This window comes from Piliocolobus tephrosceles, chromosome 2 (assembly GCF_002776525.5).
Source record: "Piliocolobus tephrosceles isolate RC106 chromosome 2, ASM277652v3, whole genome shotgun sequence".
In the NCBI taxonomy this organism is placed as follows: Eukaryota; Metazoa; Chordata; class Mammalia; order Primates; family Cercopithecidae; genus Piliocolobus; species Piliocolobus tephrosceles.
Window position 1 is genome coordinate 74,100,895 of NC_045435.1, and position 24,073 is coordinate 74,124,967.

The 24,073-nt window shown below is 36.4% G+C and overlaps 1 protein-coding gene across 2 annotated transcripts in view; it reads right to left on the reverse strand.

The window, feature by feature from the left end:
- PTPRG (protein tyrosine phosphatase receptor type G) overlaps positions 1-24,073 on the reverse strand; it is a 743,582-nt gene that overhangs the window by 8,864 nt on the left and 710,645 nt on the right. For both annotated transcript variants that reach the window (XM_023200598.2, XM_023200591.2), the window contains 11 exons: positions 21,323-21,405; positions 20,997-21,131; positions 19,695-19,829; positions 17,315-17,487; positions 15,795-15,930; positions 15,032-15,178; positions 12,602-12,695; positions 11,536-11,612; positions 10,924-11,052; positions 6,889-7,035; positions 5,764-5,906 (listed from right to left, as the gene is read on the reverse strand). In XM_023200598.2, the coding sequence (XP_023056366.1) occupies positions 5,764-5,906; positions 6,889-7,035; positions 10,924-11,052; positions 11,536-11,612; positions 12,602-12,695; positions 15,032-15,178; positions 15,795-15,930; positions 17,315-17,487; positions 19,695-19,829; positions 20,997-21,131; positions 21,323-21,405 (1,399 nt within the window). The remainder of the gene's footprint in view (positions 1-5,763; positions 5,907-6,888; positions 7,036-10,923; positions 11,053-11,535; positions 11,613-12,601; positions 12,696-15,031; positions 15,179-15,794; positions 15,931-17,314; positions 17,488-19,694; positions 19,830-20,996; positions 21,132-21,322; positions 21,406-24,073) is intronic.

Genomic DNA, 24,073 nt, shown 5'->3' on the forward strand with positions numbered 1-24,073 from the left:
TGTGTGTGTGTGACGGAGTATCGCCCTGTCGCCCAGGCGGAGTGCAATGGCGTGATCTTGGTTCACTGCAACCTCTGCCTCCTCAGGTTCAAACTATTCTCCTGCCTCAGTCTCCCGAGTAGCTGGGATTACTGGTGCCTGCCACCATGTCCAGCTAATTTTTGTATTTTTAGTAGAGATGGGGTTTCACCATGTTGGCCAGGCTGGTCTCAAACTCCTGACCTGGTAATCTGTCCGCCTTGGCCTCCCAAAGTGCTGGGATTATAGATGTGAGTCACCGTGCCTGGCCAACTCTTGAATGTTTTTAATGTAGCTACAGATAAATGGTAGATTTTTTTCCTTCATCGTATTTCCAAAACTGTATCTCTTATTAGACTATTTATTGCTTAAATTTTACTATCTCCTTCCAGCTCCCATTTTCATTACTATTTGAATTCCTTGTACTTTTTGTTGATTTATCTGGTGCTTTTTCTGGCTTGAGCTGAATGCTTGCTTTATTTTTAACCTTTGTAATATGTAGAGTTTACACAGGCTTTTTTTTTTTTTTTTTAGTACAGTTTGGCTCCATTTCACCAGGTTTTGAAACGCAGTGCCTTCATCATCATTTAGTCTTAAGTACTTTGCAATGTCTATTTTGGTTACATCTTCAATCCATGAATTATTTATAAGCAATCCTAGATGTAAAGATTTCAGTTTCTAGTTATAAGGATTTGGGATCTTATTTCACTGTTGGTTTCTAATATAAGTGGGTTGTAATCAATGAATGTGGCCTTGTATGGTATCTGTTGTGGGGGAATGTACTGAAATTCCATTTATGGCTAATGTGTATAAATAAACCATTTGTGTTTGAAGAGACTCTAGGTTTCTCTATATAGTCTCTCTTGGGTGCAAACTTCTCTATATCACTGTTAGGTCAGGCTTGTTAATTGTGGTATTCAAATCTCTCTGAATGCTACTGACCAAATGTATCCTCGTCACTCACTTTAAGAACTTAATACTTTATTCTGTTTTTGGAAATCCTCAGCTGTTATTTCTTCCTCTTTAACCTGTACTTTTATTGCCCCATGGATAACTTTTTAGACATATGTTAGAACTTCTGTATGTGGCTTCCATATTCTAGTTTTATTTCAGTTCTGCACTCCACTAGTGTCCTATCTTTTAAGTTTTTAGTTTCATGAATTAATGTATTTTTCTCATTGTTATGCTTAACTTGTTCCTATTTCATAATAAATATTCTTCATTTCATAAAATCTTCCTCTAGATCTCTGAGGATGTATTTGAATACCCTATTAACTCTGATTTATTGTGGTTTTTGGTTTTTGTTCAGCATGTTGTCTTCCCTCAGATTCTAAATTGTACTGAGTTGACATCATTTTTAGCATGGTATTAAAAAATCATTTGTACTGATTTTGTTTAGGAGGGAAATAATTTAACATTTGTTTAATCTGTTCTAGTGAAATGGTTACACTTAAGATCCCCCCTTTTTTCTTAGCTCTTTCAAAGCTATCTGTGGCCAGTCAGATAGAAAAGTCAGGTAACATGTATGTTTGTTATGGAGTATGCATGCCCTCCATGTGAGATTACTCTCACCTTTCCATGGGTTGCCTTTCCTGTATTTAGCCACACTAATAAGCAGTAAAATGAAGGAAGTATTTATACAATATGGCTTAAATATGACAAGAAACTAGCAAGTCAAATCAATCAAATATACAGATACTTTTAAATATCTTCTGCATACCAAACGTAATGACAGAAGAAAGACAAAAAGTAAGGGCCATTCTCTTTCAGAAGTTTAGGAACTAAGTGGGATTAAAGAATGTTCATCGAGTTTCATGGATTTGCATTTAAAACTGCAGGGACTTGGTGCAAAAGTGATATAAGTAATCTGTAACCTAGATAAAATGATAGTAGTATATAAGTTCACTGGCTTTGATATTTTGTTTGCCACTTCCTCTAAGGGCTCCATTAAAAGCAATGCTTATTTAACTAGTGATGTTAAGAAAGAAACCCGATTTTTTTTCATCTTTCCCTGCCTTTACTTCAAAGACATTACAAAAGAAATGAAAGTACTTTAAGTTCCTGATGTACAGTAATGTTTTTTAACTGCTCTGTCTATATTCATTTTAAAACACATTGTGGTTCCTTGTATAGTCAGGATGGTACCTGTGGGCATTTAACCATTTTTCACTATTTCATATATTTACTTATAATTATTGTAGTTTTTAATACTTTGTTTTTAAAATCATAACCAAGATAGAAATCCAGAGTTATAACCCTGACACTATGAAGACATGGAGCTTCCCTTTGAAATCAGTAGGGCAGAAAGGAAAACAAAAAAATTGAAGCTTGAATAAGTATCAATCTTACGGAAGAATGACAACACGAAAGCCTTCCATAAGGCTCTCAATAAAAGTGAAAATACTGGAATTAATTATGATTTGTGGGTGTCTTTGCAGCCTTTGCTATAGAAAACAGTCCATCTTAGCAGTCTTCAGACTCTTTTATCTCAGGGCCAAATTAAAATAAAAAATTATTGAGGACCTTCAAGGGGTTTATTTGGGCTGTATATGTCAAATATTTACTGTATTAGAAATTAAAACTGAGAAAATGTTAAAATACTGTTAGCCCTAAAAGTGATGTTATCACTTGTCATGTACCTCTGGAAAACTCTTATTTATTGTCCACTCATGACAGAATGGGTGTGAATAAGGCAGATAGTATTTTTGTATTATTATGCTATCCAGTAGGGTGATACATGTATCTCCAGAGTGAGTAATTTAAGTATTTGCACAGGGAACTCTTCTTCAGTCTGTGAGTAAATGGAGTAATTTGGGTGAGGTCTGATCTACAGCTCTCTTAATGTGAGAACCATGCTTATGTTCTAAACATCTTCTGTGGGAACACAGGCTGTTTTTAAAATCTGATAGTAATGATGCAGATCAGTCTCTGAGCAGAATAATCTTGAACAGTTGACTATAGAATGCTGAGAATGAAGCAGTCTGCCTTTAAGCTGTGCCTGTCCTCAAATAGAAGCAGTTTACTTTTTGGTTAGGAATTTTATTCTTAGCTCACTTATCTAGAAATGTCATCCACCTGGGACACACCTGAGACCGCCACCACCCCCAAAAGTAGGTGTTAAAAAGATCTCTATGAAGACCAAATAGATGTCACAGTGTTTGCACACTAAAAGTTCAACTCTTTGCCTCACATATCAAATGCGTGCAGGCCTTCTCTCCAAGCCTGTTCACTCCTGCCTTTGACAGAGGTTAAAAACACTTTGAAAAGAAGAATTTAAGCAGCCAAAATGACTTTCAGCAATAAATGAGACAAAAAGCAAGGCTTTCTGGGGACAATTTGTATAGGGGTACATATGCTTAATAGTTTGTAAGTCATCACAATTTACAATACATACCCATTCATGCAAATACTTATCTAGCACCCACACTGTTCCAGGCATTGGGGTTTCACCCTGTGGAGACTGGGATGAATAAATTACCATTGCTGGCCTCAGCAATGTGAGAGTAACAGTCATGTACACAAATAATTATGATGTGACATGATAAGCAGGAATGACATTTAGCTGGTATGCATTGGTAAAGATGTCATGTTAATGATTTCACTTAGCACCTCTGGGATGAGTTAGACAGAGTCTTAGAGAGTGACTTTTGAACTGTGTGTTGAATGAAAGGGCGCTCGGAGGAAAGAGGATTAGCAGGGGCAAGGTGGTATGCAGGAAGTACTTCAGTGGCAGATTGGGATGATAGCTAGAAATGTAAACTTACACCAGATTGTAAAAGATTTTGAAAAGTCTATTGAAAGAATGGATGGCACCAAGAAGATCTGGTGGTGGCCAATTAGACTTGGAGATGAGGGAGACTCAAAAAGAACTCTGATATGTTTCTGGTCTGTACAACTAAGTTGATTAGGGGCAGGCAGGGAAAATGAGTTTGGTTATAGCTATGCTAAATTTGAGGTGTTTGTAGGCCATCAGGAGTGATGTTGAGAGGTATAAAAAGTAGGTAAGATGGAAACTGAAAAGGAACTGGTGTTCAGAGTATTTCACTAGAGCTAGCAAGTGTTTACAAATTTTAAAGTTTCTCTTCAATAATTTCAATGGAATTAACTTATTCCCTGCAGAGAGTAGATAAATGAATTAATACATTTCTACTGGTGGCTTTTAAGGGATCTCACCTATATGATATTTGCAGATCTACTGGTTTAGGATTAATTTGCTCTTTTTGTATATAGGCCTAAGAATGAGGCCTGTATACATTTGATTAATTCCGGAGGGGATATATATTCAGCATGTGACATAAAAATCACTGAATAAGACAAAATTACTCAAAAGTTGAATATAGATAAGTGAATCAAACACTTCTGTTTAGTATTTAACTGGTGGTTATTTTTCTTTTCCTCTTTCCTTACCCTAAAATATAAGATTAGGTGCATTACTGACTTCAGGACAAAACACCTCGGAGTACTACCGTAACAGCAAAATCAGTCATGTAATTGGGCAGTAACATTAGAATTTGATGACAAGAGATGATAAGAGCTGGTAAAACTCAGGAATTCTAGAAAATGCCCTAACTTTATGCTATAACTGCATACCACAAAGTTTTAGTTCAGTAGCAACTCCCCAGTTATTTTGAGGCTGTCTATGCTATTTAACCACTGTTGATGGTTGTCACATTTCCAGTGATCTTACTTAGTGTGCTATTTAATTAATGTTTCAACTGTAATGCTTTTCAAATCTTAAGTTTTTATCTTACTAATTAAGGGTCAGGTCAACATTTTAACATTTTTTGGAAGCAGCTAGTACACATTACTTCAAGTAGGAGAGTACTGTGATTTGAGGTGAATGAAGGTGCTGAGTCCTTGTGTACTTCATGTTACAGCATTAATGCAAGGAAAAAAAGCCTTCACAATAAGCTTCACTTTCAAATTTATTAATACTTTATGCTAGTTGGTAATTTAATGAACATAATGGATGCTGCCGACCAAGAGCTACCTTGGAACTAAAATAAAAATGGGAATGTATAATATTGGCTAAAGGTTTGTGAGATCTGAAATGACCCAATTATACAACCGACTTACAGGCCATGAAGTTTGGCTCCAAATATCCATAAACAATAAGATATATCTATGACCCTTTCCTTCTTATTAAAGTGGAAAGGTGCTGGGCTGGGATACCATTCTGACACTTAGAAGCTCTGAGACCAGGTGCAAGTTATTTTTCTCTTTGAGAATTCATATTCCTTATCTTTAAATCCCAAAAGACAGTACTGTAGACTTTAAAACACATGATGAACTTTAAATATTATCATTAATACTAGTAGTTTTATCTCTACTCATCAACTAAGTCATATTTTAAAAGGTTATTTCCCTAACAAGTGTGTGAAATTCAGTGTAAGGATGTTTAAAAATTATTTAATTAATGTAAACAGTTATTAATTTACTCATTTGTTACTAACACATAAAACCTCTAAATGCATGCAGGTCTACTTCTGTAGGCTAAGATATAATACTTTCCCCTTTCTCGACCATATACTCTAGAAGAATCTGGGAGTCTTGGAAGAGTTTGACATATTAAAATGTAAACAGAGCAACAACACTTTGTACATGTCCATGTTAGAAATAACGGAGTTGTCACAAGCTGAGGTGATAGATAGGTTTTAAAATTCTGGCTTCCTTTTCTACTGCTTTCAACAAGAACTTAAACAAAAAAAGCTGTCTACATTTTAAAATTAAGAAACAGATACATACTCATCATGAACAATGGTGGGACCATCCCTTGTTAAGGCCTCTTCCTTGATGACGTTGATAAGTTCAAAGGTACTACTTATGGGGGCATCTGGGTTAGGCCATTTGGGACACTGAAAGTGCCGAACTTCTAAGACATAGTCATCCTGTAACCAATACAACATGAGTCACATCCCTTCCTTTATTTCACATATCTACAATCTAATGACTAGAACTTGCTCCTGAGAAAGCATGTGTTATAGGTAACTCTCAACAATGTTGTGTTGACCAAACCACAGTTGGAAAGAAGAAAAATACCAGGAAAGTTTGCTTGCTTTTTAAAAAAAAAAAAAAAAAAAAAGCATGGCTAGGCATAGTGGTTCATGCCTGTAATTCAGCAGTTTGGGAGGCCAAGGTGGCCAGGAGTTCAAGACCTACCTGGGCAACACAGGGAGACCTGTCTTTAAAAAGTTAAAATAAAAAAAACTAGTCATGTGGCATGTGCCTTAGTCTTTGCTATTCGGGAGGCTGATGTGAAAGGATCACGTAAGCCCAGGAGTTTGGGGTTACATTGAGCTTTGATGATGCCACTGTGAGTGAGACCCTGTCTCAAAACAACCAACCAAGTAGGTCATGCTAGTGAAACAATTTCATTTGGCTTAGTCAAAAATTTCAAGTGACAATAAGACCTTATATGCTACTCTATTTTCTTATTTATAACATTAAAGGAAAACAAGGAAGGGGCTCATCCTTTAAATTACTAGTATAGGAGCCCCCCCAACCTTATCCCACAAGAAGGCAGTAAAATGTTTACTTAAAAAAACTTAGTATTATCATCTCTGCAACACATTGCAAAGCTTACATTTCTGATGGCAAAGAAAATATTGAGCTCTAGTATATTGTTTTTATAATTAGGTCAACAGACCTATTTGTATGCATGCTGAATCGGAGGAACTGTTACATTTCATCTAGCCAGCTGGAAAAAGCAAATATTTGAAGGAAGAAAAAAGGAAAATGTAAATATTTAAAATTAAGTCTTACTTAAATGCCTGAGCCTGGCTTCAGGGTGGTAAATTATTTCATTATTACTTAGAATGATGATCCAGGGCCCAGGTATGGCTATTAGTGAGGAACTGAGGTTTAGGTTACCTGTGTAGCTTCAAGGATAAAGTCATGGATGATAATTTGTTCTTCATTAGAGAGGCACAGTCTGTCTTTGCTGATAAGGGTGACGGTAAAGGCCTCACAGTTCATGGATTCTTCTCGACTTGGCCAGTACACAAACTCATCTTCTGCCTTTGGGAAACAAAAACAAACAAAAAAGCCTCTGCGGTTCTGTCAAGCATTTGTTTTTTTATTTCTTGCATACTGATTTTGTCATTTCCCATACCTCTCAAGCCATCTTTTAAACTGAATTCATAGAGTTATATATTCCCATCTAATTATACCAAGTTGAATGGCTATTCTATTGTAAAATATATTTTGATAATCATTTTCTAGCACCTCTCACCTATTAGTGTAGCAACCTGAAACACTCCCACTATGGGGGACTTACTACAGTTGAAAAGTATTCTGTAATATTGACATAGCAAAAAAGGAAGCAGGATCCAGGTCAATTAATTTTGTTATTTCACAATTGCTTAAGCAATCAAGACATGCTAATTATTTCCTATGGATTATGTTAATAATTCTGTAGTTGAACTGCATTTTGCAAAGGACTTTCATAAACATTGTAAGTTTTCTTGTATATTTTTAGTATGATGTCGGATACATACAGATAGTAAAAAGGTTACTATAGTTAGGAGCAAATTAACATACCCATCATCTCACTTTCGTTTTTGTGGCAGGAACAGCTAAAATGTACTCAATATTGGCATGATTCCCAAATACAGTGCAGTTTTGTTACCTGTAGTCCTCATGTTGGACATGAGATCTCTAAACTTGTTCTTCTTCATCTGTTGTTTTGTATCCTCTTGATTTATTTTACATCTTCCCATTTCCTCCCTACCCCACAATTTCTTTATCCATTTATCTGTTGATGGAAACTTAGGTTGTTTCCATAGCTTGGCAATTGCTAATAAGGCTGCAGTGAACAGGGGAGTGCAAATATCTTTAGAAGGTGTTCATTTCACCTCCTTTGCGTACATGCCCACAAGAAAGACTGCTGGATCTTATGGTAGTTCTATTTTTAACTTATTTAGAAACCTCCAGACACTTTTCCATCATGGCTCTACCAATCTACATTCCCATCAACAGTGTGTGAGAGTTTTCTTTTCTTTGTTACCCTCACCAGCATTTGGTATCTTTTGATTTTTTAAATAACTATCCTAGTGGGTGTGAGGTATTTTGATTTGCATTTCCCTGAAAGTTAATGAGGTTGAGCACCTTTTCATATATCAGTTGGAACCATATTTAGGTCTTCTTTGGAGAAATGTCTATTCAGGTCTTTTGCCCATTTTTAAATCAGGTATTTCATGATTCTACTACTGAGTTGTATGAGTTCTGTACAAATTTTGTATATTAACACTGAGGAGATTTTTTATCATCTGTCTTTACAGATGAAGACACAAGGCTTTGGGGAGAGGGTCCGTAAATTATCTAAAATCACACTGCTAATAAATGGCAAGGGATAGAACTTTTTTGGAACATTGTGTGTGAGTAAGTAGGTTGGCTGTATGTACAAGGCAGTTTTAAAAGAAAAGTAAATCTGTCAATGTTATATTTCAAGAGGGGATAACATAGAAAGTCTTTCAGCCTTGAATCAGGCAAGCTTTAAATGTTCATCCATTTTAAGATTAAAAATAGATATGCAGGCTTGGTACTTGAATTCTATCCCTAAAAATTATGGGTGCCTAAGAGAAAGTTAATTGTTGCATAGGTTGGAGACTGTGAGAAATATGATTATGATGTACACCACGTATCCTAATCAGCTCAAATGGCAAACTGTAGTTTTCCTGTAGTATATAGGTTCCTATGGGGCATTTTCCTGAAGATGCCTAGCTACTATCATTGAAGTCAGAAATAATTCTGAATAATGTTCAAAACAAAGAAGGCTTTGTTTAATCTTACATTGTTGCATTAGAAATGAGCCAACAGTCCAATAAGACTTATCACCCTTTCAAGTTTCAATATAGCTTATTGCCAAGTACATTTTTATTTTTAAAGCTCAGCATAAGGGGAAACAGATTAGCAACTGGGTTTAGTCTATACAAAAGAAGTCTGTAACTGTCGTGGGTTTTAACAGGTTTTGTCCAAGGACACTGATATTAAAGACATAAGGTAATGAACAGGGCATCTAAATGTAACAAATATGCACAGATTAAGCACAGGATTTATTAGTGGATGTGATCCTGGGTAAATTAATCTGAACCTTAATTTCCATATCTGGAAAGTGGGAATAAAAACTACTTAAAGAAATACGATGATAATAACATGAATAGTAAATTAACTAGCTTAAAGGCTACCAAAGGGATTTTGAGTTATGGTAGAAGAAAGGTAGAAAAATGTTTCAACTTGAAAGTCTAAGAAAAATAAATGCTACTTCTTAATTTAGCAGGCACACTGGTCTCATGACTGTTTTGCTTACAACTATATTTCTAGGTCAAAGACATCTGGGCATCTTTGTACTTTGTAAGTACTTTGTGAGTTGGAAAGCAGTGACTTTTGGGCTCCTTACAGAATTATGACCTGGTAAAGGTATAGCAGTAATAATACAACAAACAAAAAGAACTCAGAGATATCAATCTTTAGGAAAAACTGTGCAATGATGAAACTCTCCATCTCAGAACTGAGAGGTCAGTTGTATATGATTCTAATCTAGCCTTCCGAGGCCTCAGAGAGACACTGAGATGGCATGTTCCTATATCCTCAGTGTCTGCAGAACATGTATCCACTTATTTGGTCCAGTCTTCTCCCAGCCTCCCCATACAAATGAGCTGCTGAGTAGATGCTTTATGGTGATTGCCCTCTGTTAAGTGACAATAACAAAATACTGATTCATCCAACAAATGAACGTTTTAACAACCCTAAGTGCCTCCAATTTCCACATGCCAAACAGAATAGACCCTATTGCCAGCTAATTTGAAAATTTACACTCCAGCTTTTAGTTTAAGATTCTCAACTTTGTTGCCATTCCATCATACAGAAGCAGTTTTGGTATCCTGAAGCTGGAGCAAAATGCGACAAAGTGAAGAAGTTCCTACTGACTGGGCACACAGTCAAATGCATGTCACCAAGACTGGGGGTTCAGTCACATGCTGTTCATCTTTGATTAAAAAACTCATTAATCTGACTATCATAAAGGCAGATCCTCAATGTTTTCTGTTTTTACATTATGGGTTCACACATAGTAACTTTTGTAGACCCAGCTAATTCTGAAACTTAAGTATCCACAAGATCAAAGCAGAAACATTTAAGTCTGTTTTACAAACTTGCTCACCCTTCTGTATAGTTTACAGACTGAAATAGAGAAGGACTATGGGAGGGGAAAGTGGTAGCAGCTTAGTCTTAAAGACTTAAAGTTGGAACAAAATAGCCTATCCCTGCAGTAGATCTGACTTGCCTATAGAATGGGAAAAAAAGATACATTATTAGTACTGCTGATACAATATTTTGGGGTAGGATATACAGTAAAATGATTATAACCATGGTCTCTGGAGACAGATGACTCAGGTTGAAATCCTGACTCCAGTTACTTGTGTGTGCTCTTGAGCAAGTTTGTTCCCTCAGTTTTCTCAGCTATTATGTGAGATAATAATAGTATCTATGTCTTAAAATTGTTGAGGATTAAACAAGTTAATACATGTAAACACAGTTACATACTCAGTACCTGTAAGCTACAATTATTTACTTTTCAAAAGTGACATACAGCAGGTAAGAGGTTAGTGTAGTCATACATTAATGAGGTTACTAAAAACATTTTCAAAACCTTCTACCACACCGCCACAGACAGTATACTTGAAGGGTGATATCAATAGCATCAGAGAATCAAGTAATGGGATACTGATAGGGACAGTATTGTGAGACTATGAAAGGAATCTCTATAGACTTCAAGATGAGAATTTAAAAATTTTAAATTACCTCCCTAGCATATATGGTTACTATAGCCCTATGGCGAAGTATCAGAGTAATTTATGCTTGTAGCCTCATGGGCTCATTAATATATAGCAGATGTGCTTTACTTACCAAGCTCTGGTTGTCTGGCAGCATGACAATGATCTGTGCGTTATGATCCCAAATCATTCGCCAGAAATCTTTCGTAGTATGTGGCAGAGGATGCTGAGTTATAATAAATTCATTGCTCCTATAATAGCCCTTCAGTTGGGAAGACAAAAAAAAATCAGTGAATATGAATGTTTTATTCTAACTTTGTGGTAGTAAAATATATTCGTGAAATAAGATAGCATTGTTTTGACTACACTAAAATAATTGAGAAAGGCATTCAGTACATTTGGCTAATTTTTAGATGTAATTCTGCTAGCATTGTGCAGACAATTTTCTCTCCATGTGCAGTTCACTTCTAGTTACCCCTGCTGTTTTCACTTAACAGAAATTTCAACATTTATTCAAAGACTAGATGTGTGAAATTAACAGTAAAATTAATTCCTGAAGAAGCATAATGCTTAATTTAAGCATTTTTGTATCCTCAAAAAGTTTCTAGATACAGAAATCTCTCTACTTTTCATATTACACATTGAGAAGTTATTTCAAAAATGACATCAGTCACACAGGTGGTATCTGCTCTTTAACACCTTTCAGTTTAATTGACTTTATTTATAATTAACTGTTGACTCTCACCATGATATAAGAAGCATTAATGTAATCTGTTCCTTTCATTCCAGGCAATGGTGCAAGACCCACTCGAGCACGCTCAGCTATCATATGGAAAAAACAAAAACACCACATTTGCCTTATTATACACACAGAACCAACAGCTCTTTCTGAGATTTGCTTGATGAATAACATATCCTCCTGGCTTCCCTTTCTAAGACTTATCTATATTTTTAAACAAGCTAAAGTGTTATCAGCTGAGGCAGAATGTAAAATGAAATTTTGCTGCACATACCCAGAAGGACCCAGGCATTGTAGGAATACAGTTTTACTGTGGGAGAGAGTTTTACAGCAGATCAGTAACAGAATACTTTATATGGACATGACATAGGGTTTTAGATAACTTTTGACTCTAATTTGTTATTCCTACAATTATACCAACATATACTCTGCCCTTTTACCAACCCCTTTCTCCATGTCTTTCTGCCCACGATGTTCATTAGAGATAAATCTCCCCAATGATCACCCATGTCTGTGTCTACGGCACGCAGACAGCGTCCTCTGCTATGTCATTAGTTATTTATACAAAGGTCACCACCAGTCAACAGTGCCTTGATCTCAATAGCCACAGTAACTGAATAATGTGGTTCTAGTTGTACAGATTAATCCAAGATTCTAAGTTTTAAAGGAATATTAATGCCATAGCAATTACAGCTTTATTATTTTTTATGTTATAATATTGTAGAAGTGACCCAATTCTTACATTCCAAGGTGAAATGAAGCTGTATTCTATGTCAGATAGATGCAGCAACTTGCTGACACTGATAGCCACCTCTCCCAGTATCATTAAACTACCTTAGTTGAATAAGCATAACATTTTCCCTTTTGGTAGTACCAGGTAAGAGGCTGGGATAAAGTCATATATTAATGAGGTTACTAAAAGGACATTTCATTTTCAAAACCTTCTACCATATGGCCACGTACAGTACAACTGAAGGGTGCTATCACAATAGCATCAGAGTAGTGGCTGTCTCTGTACATAACATACAATCCAGTATAAAAGATCACTAACAAACTGATTTTAAAGGCTTACATGGCACAACTGAAGAGTTTCTGTTCTTTTCTTTGTTACACTCTTTCTGAGCACTAAAACATTCCACATATTTTGCATTACATTGTGTGACCAACTGAAAAAGAAAAAACATTTTAGTCTTCATTCAAAGATACAATTGATAGCATTTGCTTGATGCTTTGGCAAAAATCCCAATCAGATTACTGATAAAGAAGACCATTTTTGTGCCACAAAGAATCTTTTAAGACACAGGGTCTTGCTTTCTTGCCCAGGCTGGAGTACAGTGGCATGATCGTAGCTCACTGTAACTGTGATCCTCCCACCTCAGCTTCCTGAGTAGCTAGGACCACAGGTGCATCAGCACAACCAGCTAATTTTTAAAACTGCTTATAGAATTGGGCTCTTCCTGTGTTGCCCAGGCTGCTCTGGGAGTACAGGTGTAATCTACCATGCCCAGCCCCAGAGAACACTCTTGTGCTTTCCTAGTGGTACTTCTCTCAGTGACCTTGATTATATCTTTCTTGTTTCTACTATCAGGCCCTAAATAGGTACTGTGTGCAATAGATATTTATAGAACTATGTGGATTCTTCTGTTATGTGATGTCACTGCTGCTGTGAATATTTTTCTGTGACTCCTCACTGGCATAAAAGACCCAAGTGAGTCTACATTAAAAAAGATTGCCTAATGCTATTTATTACGAGCTAATCATGTTTCCTGAAGATAAAGGAGTACTTAACCAGTTCTCATTGCATTTCTGTTGAACTGAATTAACATTGTTCTGAGGCTGTTATAAGTAACCAGCCCAGTAGTTTGGTTATTATTCCTGTTTATGTAGCTTGGTTGAACCATTTTGTCAATCCTATTTTTTGGGGGGCTGGCATCCATCTTAATGGAGTACATGAGATCAGTGTTCTCCTCCAGATGCTCTAGTAAAACTCATGGTCCCTGGATATAATTTTCATTTTCAAATTTGATTCTTTTCTTCTTCATCTTGAGCTCTAAAATGGTTAGTGCCTGTAAAAGAACCAACTACCTGGTCACATTTCTTTTTTTTTTTTTTTAAGATGGAGTCTCGCTCTGTCACCCAGGCTGGAGTGCAGTATCATGATCTTGGCTCACTGCAAGCTCTGCCTACCAGGTTCACGCCGTTCTCCTGCCTCAGCCTCCCGAGTAGCTGGGACTACAGGTGCCTGCCACCACGCCCAGCTAATTTTTTATATTTTTAGTAGAGACGGAGTTTCACCATGTTAGCCAAGATGGTCTCAATCTCCTGACCTCGTGATCCGCCCACCTCAGCCTCCCAAAGTGCTGGGATTACAGGTGTGAGCCACCACGCCCAGCTGCATTTCTTAAATGAAGTTTTAAAGTATGTATAAAAAAAAATTGAAGAAATGAAAAAGGCAGAATTTAAGAAATGTTGGTACTTAATATTTTGTAAGAATTCATGTTAAACATTTAAAATGATACACTGTGTCCTCATTATTAATTACCTTATGGTTTTATAGTAGTTAGAATGTTAATCGGGAGCTAAAAATTTTAAATTACTTTTATGATTGAACTCAGTGAAATTAAACTATTTTTCATTTCATATCACTTGGTATAATTTGCTTGGCAGTCTCATTTCTTCAGCTGAGATTCAGATGAAAGTTTCAGGGTCTATGTAAAGTTTTACCACGAAAACTAAAACTGTAGATTCATCTCATTCTTTGAATCTTGATACAAAGGAAGAAACTATTTACATACAAAACAATGTGCAAAACAGAATTTAAAAGACAAAGATAAATAGGAAAGCACTTGGTAACTGGAGAGGCAATGTTTCAAAGTTAGAAGCAATTTTGATTTGTTATCAGATGACTGAGCCTTAATTATTTTAACAGTCCTTATAATCTCTCTTTTTCACCTTCACTTCAGTCAATTCCATATAAACCTTAACCGCTTTTAAGCTTCTTCATGTCCCTATCAAAGAAAAAGAACAACCATTTAGGAAAAGTTAACTTTTCTCTAGTATTGTTTAGTAATTCTTTTGAAATTTCTAAATTATCTTCTGAAATAGTTTTTGAAATAGGCATATTTTTAGGACAATATGTCTATAAGTAATCATTCTTAATAATTAAGATAGATTAGTTCAGAAAAAATACAGAGGATATTTTTTGGACTAAATGAGTGACTCTAAAGTACTATGTCATTATGGCCAGGGGCTGATGTTTACGTTCAGATAAAGTAATAAATTGCTCAGAAGAAAACACAACACTGTATATCTACTTGAACACCAACAATTCATACATGGTCAAAATCGTATTTTCTTTTGCATCACATTGAAGGAGTACAAGGAATACAAACAGTAATCCATTTCAGTGTATAGATTAATGCAAAGAAGACATAACCCCCAAACTCAAGGCATTTAAAACATTTTCTTGCTTTATGCCAAAGAAACTTATTCAAAGCACTACCTTGAATTGCTTTTCCAGTCGTGTCTTTCCTCCTACTCCTGGTATAAGGATACTGTTAACATAGCTGTGCAGCTGATTTGAAGATACTTCAGTCTCCTTTCCAAGAATGGCTTCCAACAAGGCATCATGGATGAAAATGTACTGCTCCTAAGAGGTACAATACATGGTAGTCACTGAGGGAGAGTTAAGGGTTAGCCAGTCATTCATGAAGTGTACCTTTGTTTAATTCTGCCCCTACCAGGGACCTCCCAGTGAATTCCTTCAAGCACTTATAGCTAGGTGATTTGCTCCAATACTCACTGTATCAATCCAAACTTACTTTACAGTAGAGACTGTGTTAAGTTTAGCTCTGTATTCTATACTGTGCCTGGATCACGGTATTCTATACTGTGCTTATTGCTTCAACTCAATAAGCAATCAAGAAATTCTGTTCAATGAAGGGTTTTAGAACCATCCTCTCCTATGTATTTCTCAGGCCAGACAACATGTTTAACTTCCCCTACCATCTAACACAGCTCTTGAGACAACTGTATCTGTTTCGTAAGTACTTGTGTAGTTATTTAGGAATCCCAACGTTAAGATCCATACAGAAATGGAAAACTATGATCCATAGAATAGTATCATGGTCAGAATGTCTTTTAATACAAACCTGTAAATTACTGCAAGCTCTAAAAGAATGAATCTGTCTCTTCACTATCATTTAACAAATTTCAGTTACAGCATTTGCCCGAATCTCATGAGGACGTTGGCAGCTACTCCTTACCTCAGTCTGGACGAGGTAGTTACGCTGTGTCCTGATATGCTTCAGGAATCCCAGGACGTTAACTGTGCTTTTGTCTTTTATCTGTTGCAGCATGCTGTCTATTACAATATAGGTGCCTGTTCTGCCCACACCAGCGCTGTAAGAAATGAAGACACTCAACTGGCACTTTTGTTTTATCATACTGTTAACTTTGGATTCAAAAAATTACCATCTAAACCCCATTTATTTTATTATTTTTTGGAGACAGAGTCTCACTCTGTTGCCCAGGCTGGAGTGCAGTGGTGCAATCTCGGTTCACTGCAACCTCCGCCTCGCAGTTCAATTCTTGAGCAATTCTTGAGCCTCAGCCTCCCGAGTAGCTGGGATTACAGATGTGTACCACTACACCCGACTAATTTGTTATCTTTAGTAGAGGTTTCACCATGTTGGCCAGGCTGGTATCGAACGCCTAACCTCAGGTGATCCGCCCACTTTGGCCTCCCAAACTGCTGGGATTACAGGTGTGAGCCACCATGCCCAGCCTAAACCCCACTTAGATAACCTAGTATAGTTGACATGTTATTCACTTAGCATTGCAACGTAAATCACAGAACAAGCGTAAATCTATTTGAGTACCAAAGTTTAAAACAAACAAAAAAGAGGCAAGAATGCATTTGCAAGTGAAATAAAGTATTTTTAAACAACCAACTAAAGTCATTTAGTGTAGCTGACAGAAAACAAGCTTTATACAAGGATTTCCCAGTGCTTTTGAAAAGGTATTTTATATGGAACATATAAACTAAAAATTTAAAAATGAAATCTTTTCATATATACTATAAATATTGTTATTTAGAAGAACCTTTCAGAAAAGCCATTTACAAAAACACAGTGTCTATTGTAGTGTGGAAAGTTCTTGTCCTTAAGGTAATTATTTTTATTAGGATCAGGCTACAATTTTCCTATAAACAACGGGGATTTTGTAATTTTTTTTTTGGGGGGGGGGGTCAGGGTCTTGCTCTTATCACCCAGGCTGGAGTGCAGTTACATGAACACAGCTCACTGCAGCCTTGACCTACTGGGCTCAAGGGATCCTTCTGTCTCAGCCTCCCATGTAGCTGGGACCACAGGCATGTGCCACCATGCTGGCTAATTTTTTTATTTTTATTTTTTGTAAAAACGGGGTCTCACTTTGTTGCCCAGGCTGGTCTCAAATTCCTGGGCTCAAGTGATCCTCCCACCTCAGCCTCCCAAAGTGCTGGAATTACAGGTGTTGGCCTCCACGCCTGGCTGATATTATTAATAAGATGATTTTATAAAAACTAGAGATTGATCTAGTTTTTAAAAAATCACAGAAGCAGCAGATGATTTCTTAATGTTACAGGAATACAGCCTCTTTAAGACTATGGCAGGTCTTATCCATCCCAGTTTCCAGTGGAAGATTCAGCTTCTAAGTGAAAGCAGTAGCAGTCATTGTGGTCCAAGGTCACTGAGGCCTAAGTCCCCTGCCCCATCTATTTCACATGTTGAATCCCAGGCCCTACCTGCAGTGCACCAACACAGGGCCCATTTCTGGCATCCGAGCTGCTGAGGATCTCCTCACGAAAGTCAGTACTGGAAGGGCATACTCGGGAACTCCCATGTCAGGCCACTGCGTATAGTGATACTGGATCACTACCCTTTCATTCTGACGACCCTTGGGATTTCCCTTCTGACCCTATGAGAAAAGTGAAAAAAGATGTCTTTAAGGTGAGGGGTGGACATTCTGGAAAAAAATAATGTAAGGGTGTCAGGACACATGACCACTGATCACATTCACCCTAATCACTGTTCCCAGGCTAGTTTATTCCCTCTTGTAGCCAACTTTCATGCCATTAAGTGGAGACTTTACCAAGCTGGATATGAAGTGTCACTATCACTTAGAAGAGAAGACTGTTTAAGATTGTACTAAGAATGAACATTTAGTATTTAGTATCAGGTTTTTTTGGATTTGGAACTATCCAAAGCACTTTTAATTTTCCTGCAAGGCCTCCATTTCCTGACTTTCTGCCCCCAAGTTCAGATCTTAGTACTTTGCTTTCATGTCTCTGTGGGCTATGATTTCGATTCCTTCTCCACTGTCCAGGCTGGACATTTAGAAGCCAGAGTGCTGATTGCTGCTGTAAACGATCCAGGAAGTGATGGGAAGATTTTAAGTGTCAAATACTTCTGTCTTTAGAGTCAGAGGCAATGTCTCCTTTATGTGTCACTTTCATAAATGACTTTTTCAGAGTAGTTTTCCTTTGTCTGAACTTTTTACATTTTAACTACTTTAGATGAAATATTTCCCCAAATAGATTACTTGCTATATGATTACCTCTATAATTTCTAAATTTTGGATGACTCAGGGTCATTAATCCACACTGAAGCTTGAAGGGTGTCTGGTCCTGTGCTATTGTACAAAGGCCCATGATGGCTTTAATTTAATTCTTCTGTTAACTCTCATTTTGCTACTTTTTCCTGTTAGTTTGTAAAACACCTAAAGTTCCTATTTGACTTCTTCCTCTGACTTAAGCTGTTTCTAAAACAAGAGTAAGTGGGCCCTGTTTAAATACCTGAAATATTCCCATCAGTTGGGCTTTGTAAGTTTTATGCTGTTATTGATCATCTTGAGCCAGCCAGCAGCTCTATTTCATAATAGAGAATACAGATGTATTGCTATGCTACTGATATTCATGTTATTTCTGCCATTTTGGGAAATAAACATACATAGAAAGGACTGTTAACCTGGGATCACAGATGGGCTTTGGAGCCACTGAAATTTTATATAAAAATGTGAGTAAGTGTAAATATAAATGGAGCAAGGAGGCTACAGTTTTATCACATTTTCCAAAATGTCCAAGATACCAAGAAAAAAAAAATTATCCCATTGCTGCAAACAACTGCCATACCTACGTTCTGCGGAGTAACTACATTTTTAATGAGCATCTATTTATAGTTCTTAATACAGTAGTTCCTCCTTAGATGCAGTTTCACATTCCTGAGGTCAACCACAGTCCAAAAATATTACAGTATTTTAAGAGAAACAGTATATATTCATATAACTTTATTACAGAATATTATTATTGTTCTATTTCAGTATTGTTAATCTCTTGCTGTGCCTAATTTATAAATTAAATTTTATCATAGATATGTATGTATAGGAAAATACATTGTATAAATAGGCTTCAGTACTACCTGAGGTTTCAAGCATCCACGGGGGGGGGGGGGCTTGAAACATACCTTCCACAATTAAGGGGGATTGCTGTACTGCTGTGATGATTGATCCTAGAGTATTTGTTGTGACAGTGGATTTTGAAAAAGAAACAGATAACCTGAAAACAGTATTTCCACAAAATGTGATTCTCAGGGTATTGGTAGTTCTACAGAAAAGGGTATTATTGTTAACACCAGTGCTCTGGTCACTTATGTTCACTGTAAATTTCTAAAATGGTGGGGAGATATATATTATGTAGCATTCATTTCCCATTCTTCAACAGCAGAATCTGCTGTTTACAAGAATCTTACAGGACAAGTATTCCTTGGAACACACTTTGGGAAACAATTCTTTATATCTGTCAGAAAATTGGAATAAAAAAGCTAAATCAAACAGATGCTGCCATATATGCTGAGTATTACCAAAACCTAGGAGGATGATTTTTTAAAAAATGAAGGCTGTTCATGCAGAGATTAAAGAGCTCAATCAGGCCAGTTAAATTCTATTATACGCTTTGCCAATACCTTTCACACCATACACTGATGTCAATCAAAAGAGTGATGAAAAAATGTTTTAAAAATACTTTTTAGAAACAAAGTTGGTTATGAGATTTGGCCTTGGTTGTACAGTAATTTTCATACAAGCATAAAAAGGAGATGTCCTGGCAGCCTACCCAATTCATTCCATACCTTTTTCACTTTTGTATTTCTGACTGAAAAACGACGAACAGTGTAGCAGGCATGTACTTTTGTGCTCTTCAGCGTGACAATAATGTTTCCATACTCCTCACTATTCTCTGTTGGCCAATACTGATCACATTTTCGCTGCAGAAAGAAAAAAGTTGTAAAGTATAACTGCAATCTATGTCACAATTCTGTTGATAATGTAATTTCAAATGACAATGTTAAAACACAGGTGAGATTGCCATTTGACTGAAAAAGGAATACATGAGTTGAACTGCTTAAAGGCAGGTGTGACCTCTGACAAGGCTGATGGCTTGGGATAAGTTTGTGTAAGACCATGTGAGAAATGGGCGTACTATTTATGATCACCTTTCAATATATAATGCATTTTTAAAAAGGACCAAGAAAGAAACCTCTATGTCTGACCTGTAAGAAATGTGGGTAGGGTTTGTTATAAAGGGAGCTTAAGTATCATTTGGAAGGCTGGGTTGGATTCATGGAATGTTCTCTTCTGACTGTGAGACTCTTCTAGTTGTAACTTGGATCACCAAAAATAAAACAGGGACTCCACAACATGAAGCAGTGGTGATTTTGAGCGGGGAACCTGAAGCGTAGCTTCTTTTATTTATTTATTTTTTTGTTTTTAATTTTTAATTTTTAGTTTTGGGGTACATGTGCAAGATTTGCGGGTTTGTTACATAGGTAATCATGTGCCATAGTGGTTGGCTGCACCTGTCAACCCAGTGTGGTGATTCCTTGAAGTGTAGCTTTTATTCCAGCCTAAATTAGCATCATCTAATGTAAACTCATAATCCAATAAATTCTACAGCATTAATCATTTTTTAAAAAGGTCCTTAATGATGGTCAAACTGTTTAGGCAATTTTTGCTTCTGCCAATCTTAACTATTAGTAGTTCCTTGTTTACACCATGTTTCTTTCAACTTCCTTGTTTACTGTTCTGTCTGTCCCCTGTACTTAGAACACCCTTTCCTTCTCTTTTTAGCCTGTGTAATTCCTCCTAATCCTTGTTCATCTCAAGTATTAGCTCCTTTAAAAAATCTCTGTACAAAGGAATGTACAGAGGATACATTGATTCATTTTGCAGCATTCCACTCATCTCTATCATCACATTTACTCTCATAATGCCTTAAGCTCTCTTTCCTACCGAATCATAAGCGAAGTAGAGCAGAAAGAACACTTTTAATTTCCGTAGCTCTTTATACCAAGTTCCTACCCTAAAGCAAGTATTCCACAAGTATTTTTTGAATGAAGGTGCATTATTAAGGTAGTGAGTCAAGAGGCTCTTACTCTTCCTTTTTCCACAAGGTTCGTAATCATCACAATGATTCCAGTGTTTTGTTCCCAAATCATCCTCCAGAAATCTTCAAATGTAGACTTCAGAGGTCCTTGGGTGGCAATGTACGCTTTTGCTTTGTTGTAACCCTTCAAAGTGACACAGCACAAAGTAAGATGAAAGCGATATCACAGAGGACCAGTAAATAATTCAAATGCTTTCCATATGGAATGGGCTTTGTTTTTAGTGAAACCTCTGTGCAGTATTAAAATACATTAAACAGTTTGTGCTGCAGTCTTCAATTTCCAGAAACAGGTTTATAATAACAGTTCTGACTTACATCAACATAGTTTGCATTAATGTAGTCGCTGTGCTTAGAGTCTTTTCCTGGTAAAGGTCTTAACTTCACCCTACTGTGATCATCTATAGAAGATAAGAAAAAAAAGCAGAAATAAAATGTGTAATTCAGAAACTAGTACCATTCTGAAGCACAACACAAGGCAGTCAGGTAACATGATATCTCCCAAGGTAGTCTGAGAAAACTTTTGGCAGAACCTAAACAGAGCAAACCCATCCCAAAATATAGAGCCACTCCTACATCTCCTGCTCTTAGGATGCAAACTCACGTAAAACCATTACAAATTGTAGTCCTCCAAAATTTCCTTATTCTGTATTTTAAAGCCAAGTTCAAAGGTATTTGCTTGTTCTGTATCTTAAAGCTAAGTTCAAAGGGCTTTGATTATGCCCTATGCCCGTGTTCCCTCCCCGTTAATACAAATATAAAAGGGTGACTGATCTGTCAAGTCCAAAACATGTATTAATAGTTTCAGGCAATTCCATTGCTAATTCACTTGGATTCCCTGCTACCCTAACAGAACCTAAGTAATTGAGGAAACCAGAGCTTTTGTTAAGAGTAATCTCATTATAGGAATCTGAAGTTAATGTTCAGATTTTAGGATCCACTCAACCTCAGTTAATGAACAAAAGTTGGTAGGGGGGTGATGCATGGTATGTGTATCTAGTTGCCCAACAGAGTGAGCTTGCTTTTTTTAGGATAGCAAAAGAAGTAGAAGGAAGCTGAGGTCATAATTTTATTTTCCCTAGGTAGAAAAAGAATGGGCGAAACCCAATTTATGTTTCTGTTTATAGTCATTATCATAAAAGTCTAGTTGAAAAAGAAGTCCAATGAGTGGATCAGCATAGGCATTACTGACCTCAGAATATCTTAAGCAGTTTTTGAGAGCCCTCTATGTTTTTGGAACTGTGAACTGCTTTTGTTGTTCTGACAAACTTTCAGTTTAGAATTGACATGAAACAGGTATTGCTTGATATAAACAGGCCCTAAAGGAAAAACTTCTCCTAAGGCATCTGGATCCAAACTGTTATGCCTTAGTAGCCATTAACTGTATATTGTTGTTTCTTAGACTGACAAATAAGACATTAATAGATCAATTTGGGAGGTGATTTGGTGATATCCACATATACCTTGAAAGTTGTGATGAATCTGAGAGAAGATTTTTCATACATCATGTTTCTGGCTCATTCACAGTCTGATTTTACTTGTTTCTATTGTATTTCTATGCTATTCTTAGCTATGTAAAGGCATTAATATAGGGGTAGATGAAGGCAGGCAATGTGCCCAGAATCGGAGTGGCCAAGAGAACACCAAAACCTAACTCCCTGAATGTTTAAAAATAAAATTACATCTAATTTGAAATTGTGAAAGTAAAATCACAAATGAAGTTGTGGAAGTGCAGTTCACATTTAACCAGAGATGATGGTTTTCTAGCAAAACACCATGACCTTTGGGCACATCACACATTAGTTGCTTTGATTTTCTCCTCCTTTTCTGCCACAATAACTTTTACCAAGGCAGTAAGTAATGTTTGCCATTAGAAGTAAAGGATACTGTGGTGGAGAGAATGGTGTGTGTGTGTGTATGTATGTATAAGGCACAGATGTGTATATATCCTTGCCTGATTTCTCTGGTTAGAAAGGAGGTATATCCGGATAGACAAATCCTCATAGTCACAGCAGTGGTGAGCCTTGATTGAGTTGGCCAACAAATACTGCCAATGTCAATCCAAAGACTGGGGAGAGGTTTGACTTTCTTCCTTGTTCTCCCCCTGCCTTTTTAAACCAGTTCATTTTTTTCAGAAAAGTAGAACAAACAATCCTATTCAAAAGTAAGCTGGAGTTTTTGTAACATTTTATTTAGAAGCAAAACTACCTTTGTTTATAGAGGACATCGTGTATATAGAAATTCAAGGAATCAACCAAAAATAACTACTAGAAAAGATGGATTCAGCAAGGTTGTAGGATACAACCTACAATTGTATTTATATACACTAGCAATGAGCAATCCAAAAATAAAACTAAGTAAACAATTTCATTTACATTAGCATCAAATGGAATAAAATACTTAGGAATAAATTTAACAAAAGCAGCACAATAGTACAATTCAGAAACAATTGTGGAAAGAATAGCCAAAACAATCTTGAAAAAGAGGAACAATTTTAGAGAACTCACATTAAGAAAGTGCAAAGACAATGCACAGAATGAGAAAATAGTTGCAAACTGTATATTCAATAAATGATCTGTATCCAGAATATGTAAAGAACTCTTACAACTCAACGAAAGACAAAAGTAAGCCAGTTAAAAAATGGTACAGGATCTGATTAGACATTTCTCCAAACAAGTTATACAAATGACCAATAAGCATGAAAAGATGCTCAACATCACTAATAACTGGGGAGATGCAAATCGAAACGATAATAGGACACCACTTCATACCCGTTAGGAAGGCTATTTTTTTTTTTTTTTTAAATAGTAAAAGTTGGTGAGGATGTGGAAACATTGGACCCTTTATATATTGTTGGTGGGAATGTAAAATGAATAGCCACTTTGGAAAAGAGTTTGATAGTTCCTCAAAATTTTTAATATAGAATTATCATATAATCTAGCAATTGTACTCCTAGGTATACACCAAAAAGAACCGAAAATATCTGTCTACATAAAGACTTGTACATGAATGTTCATAGCAGTATCATTCATACTAGCTGAGAAGTGGAAAAGAAACAAATGTCCATCA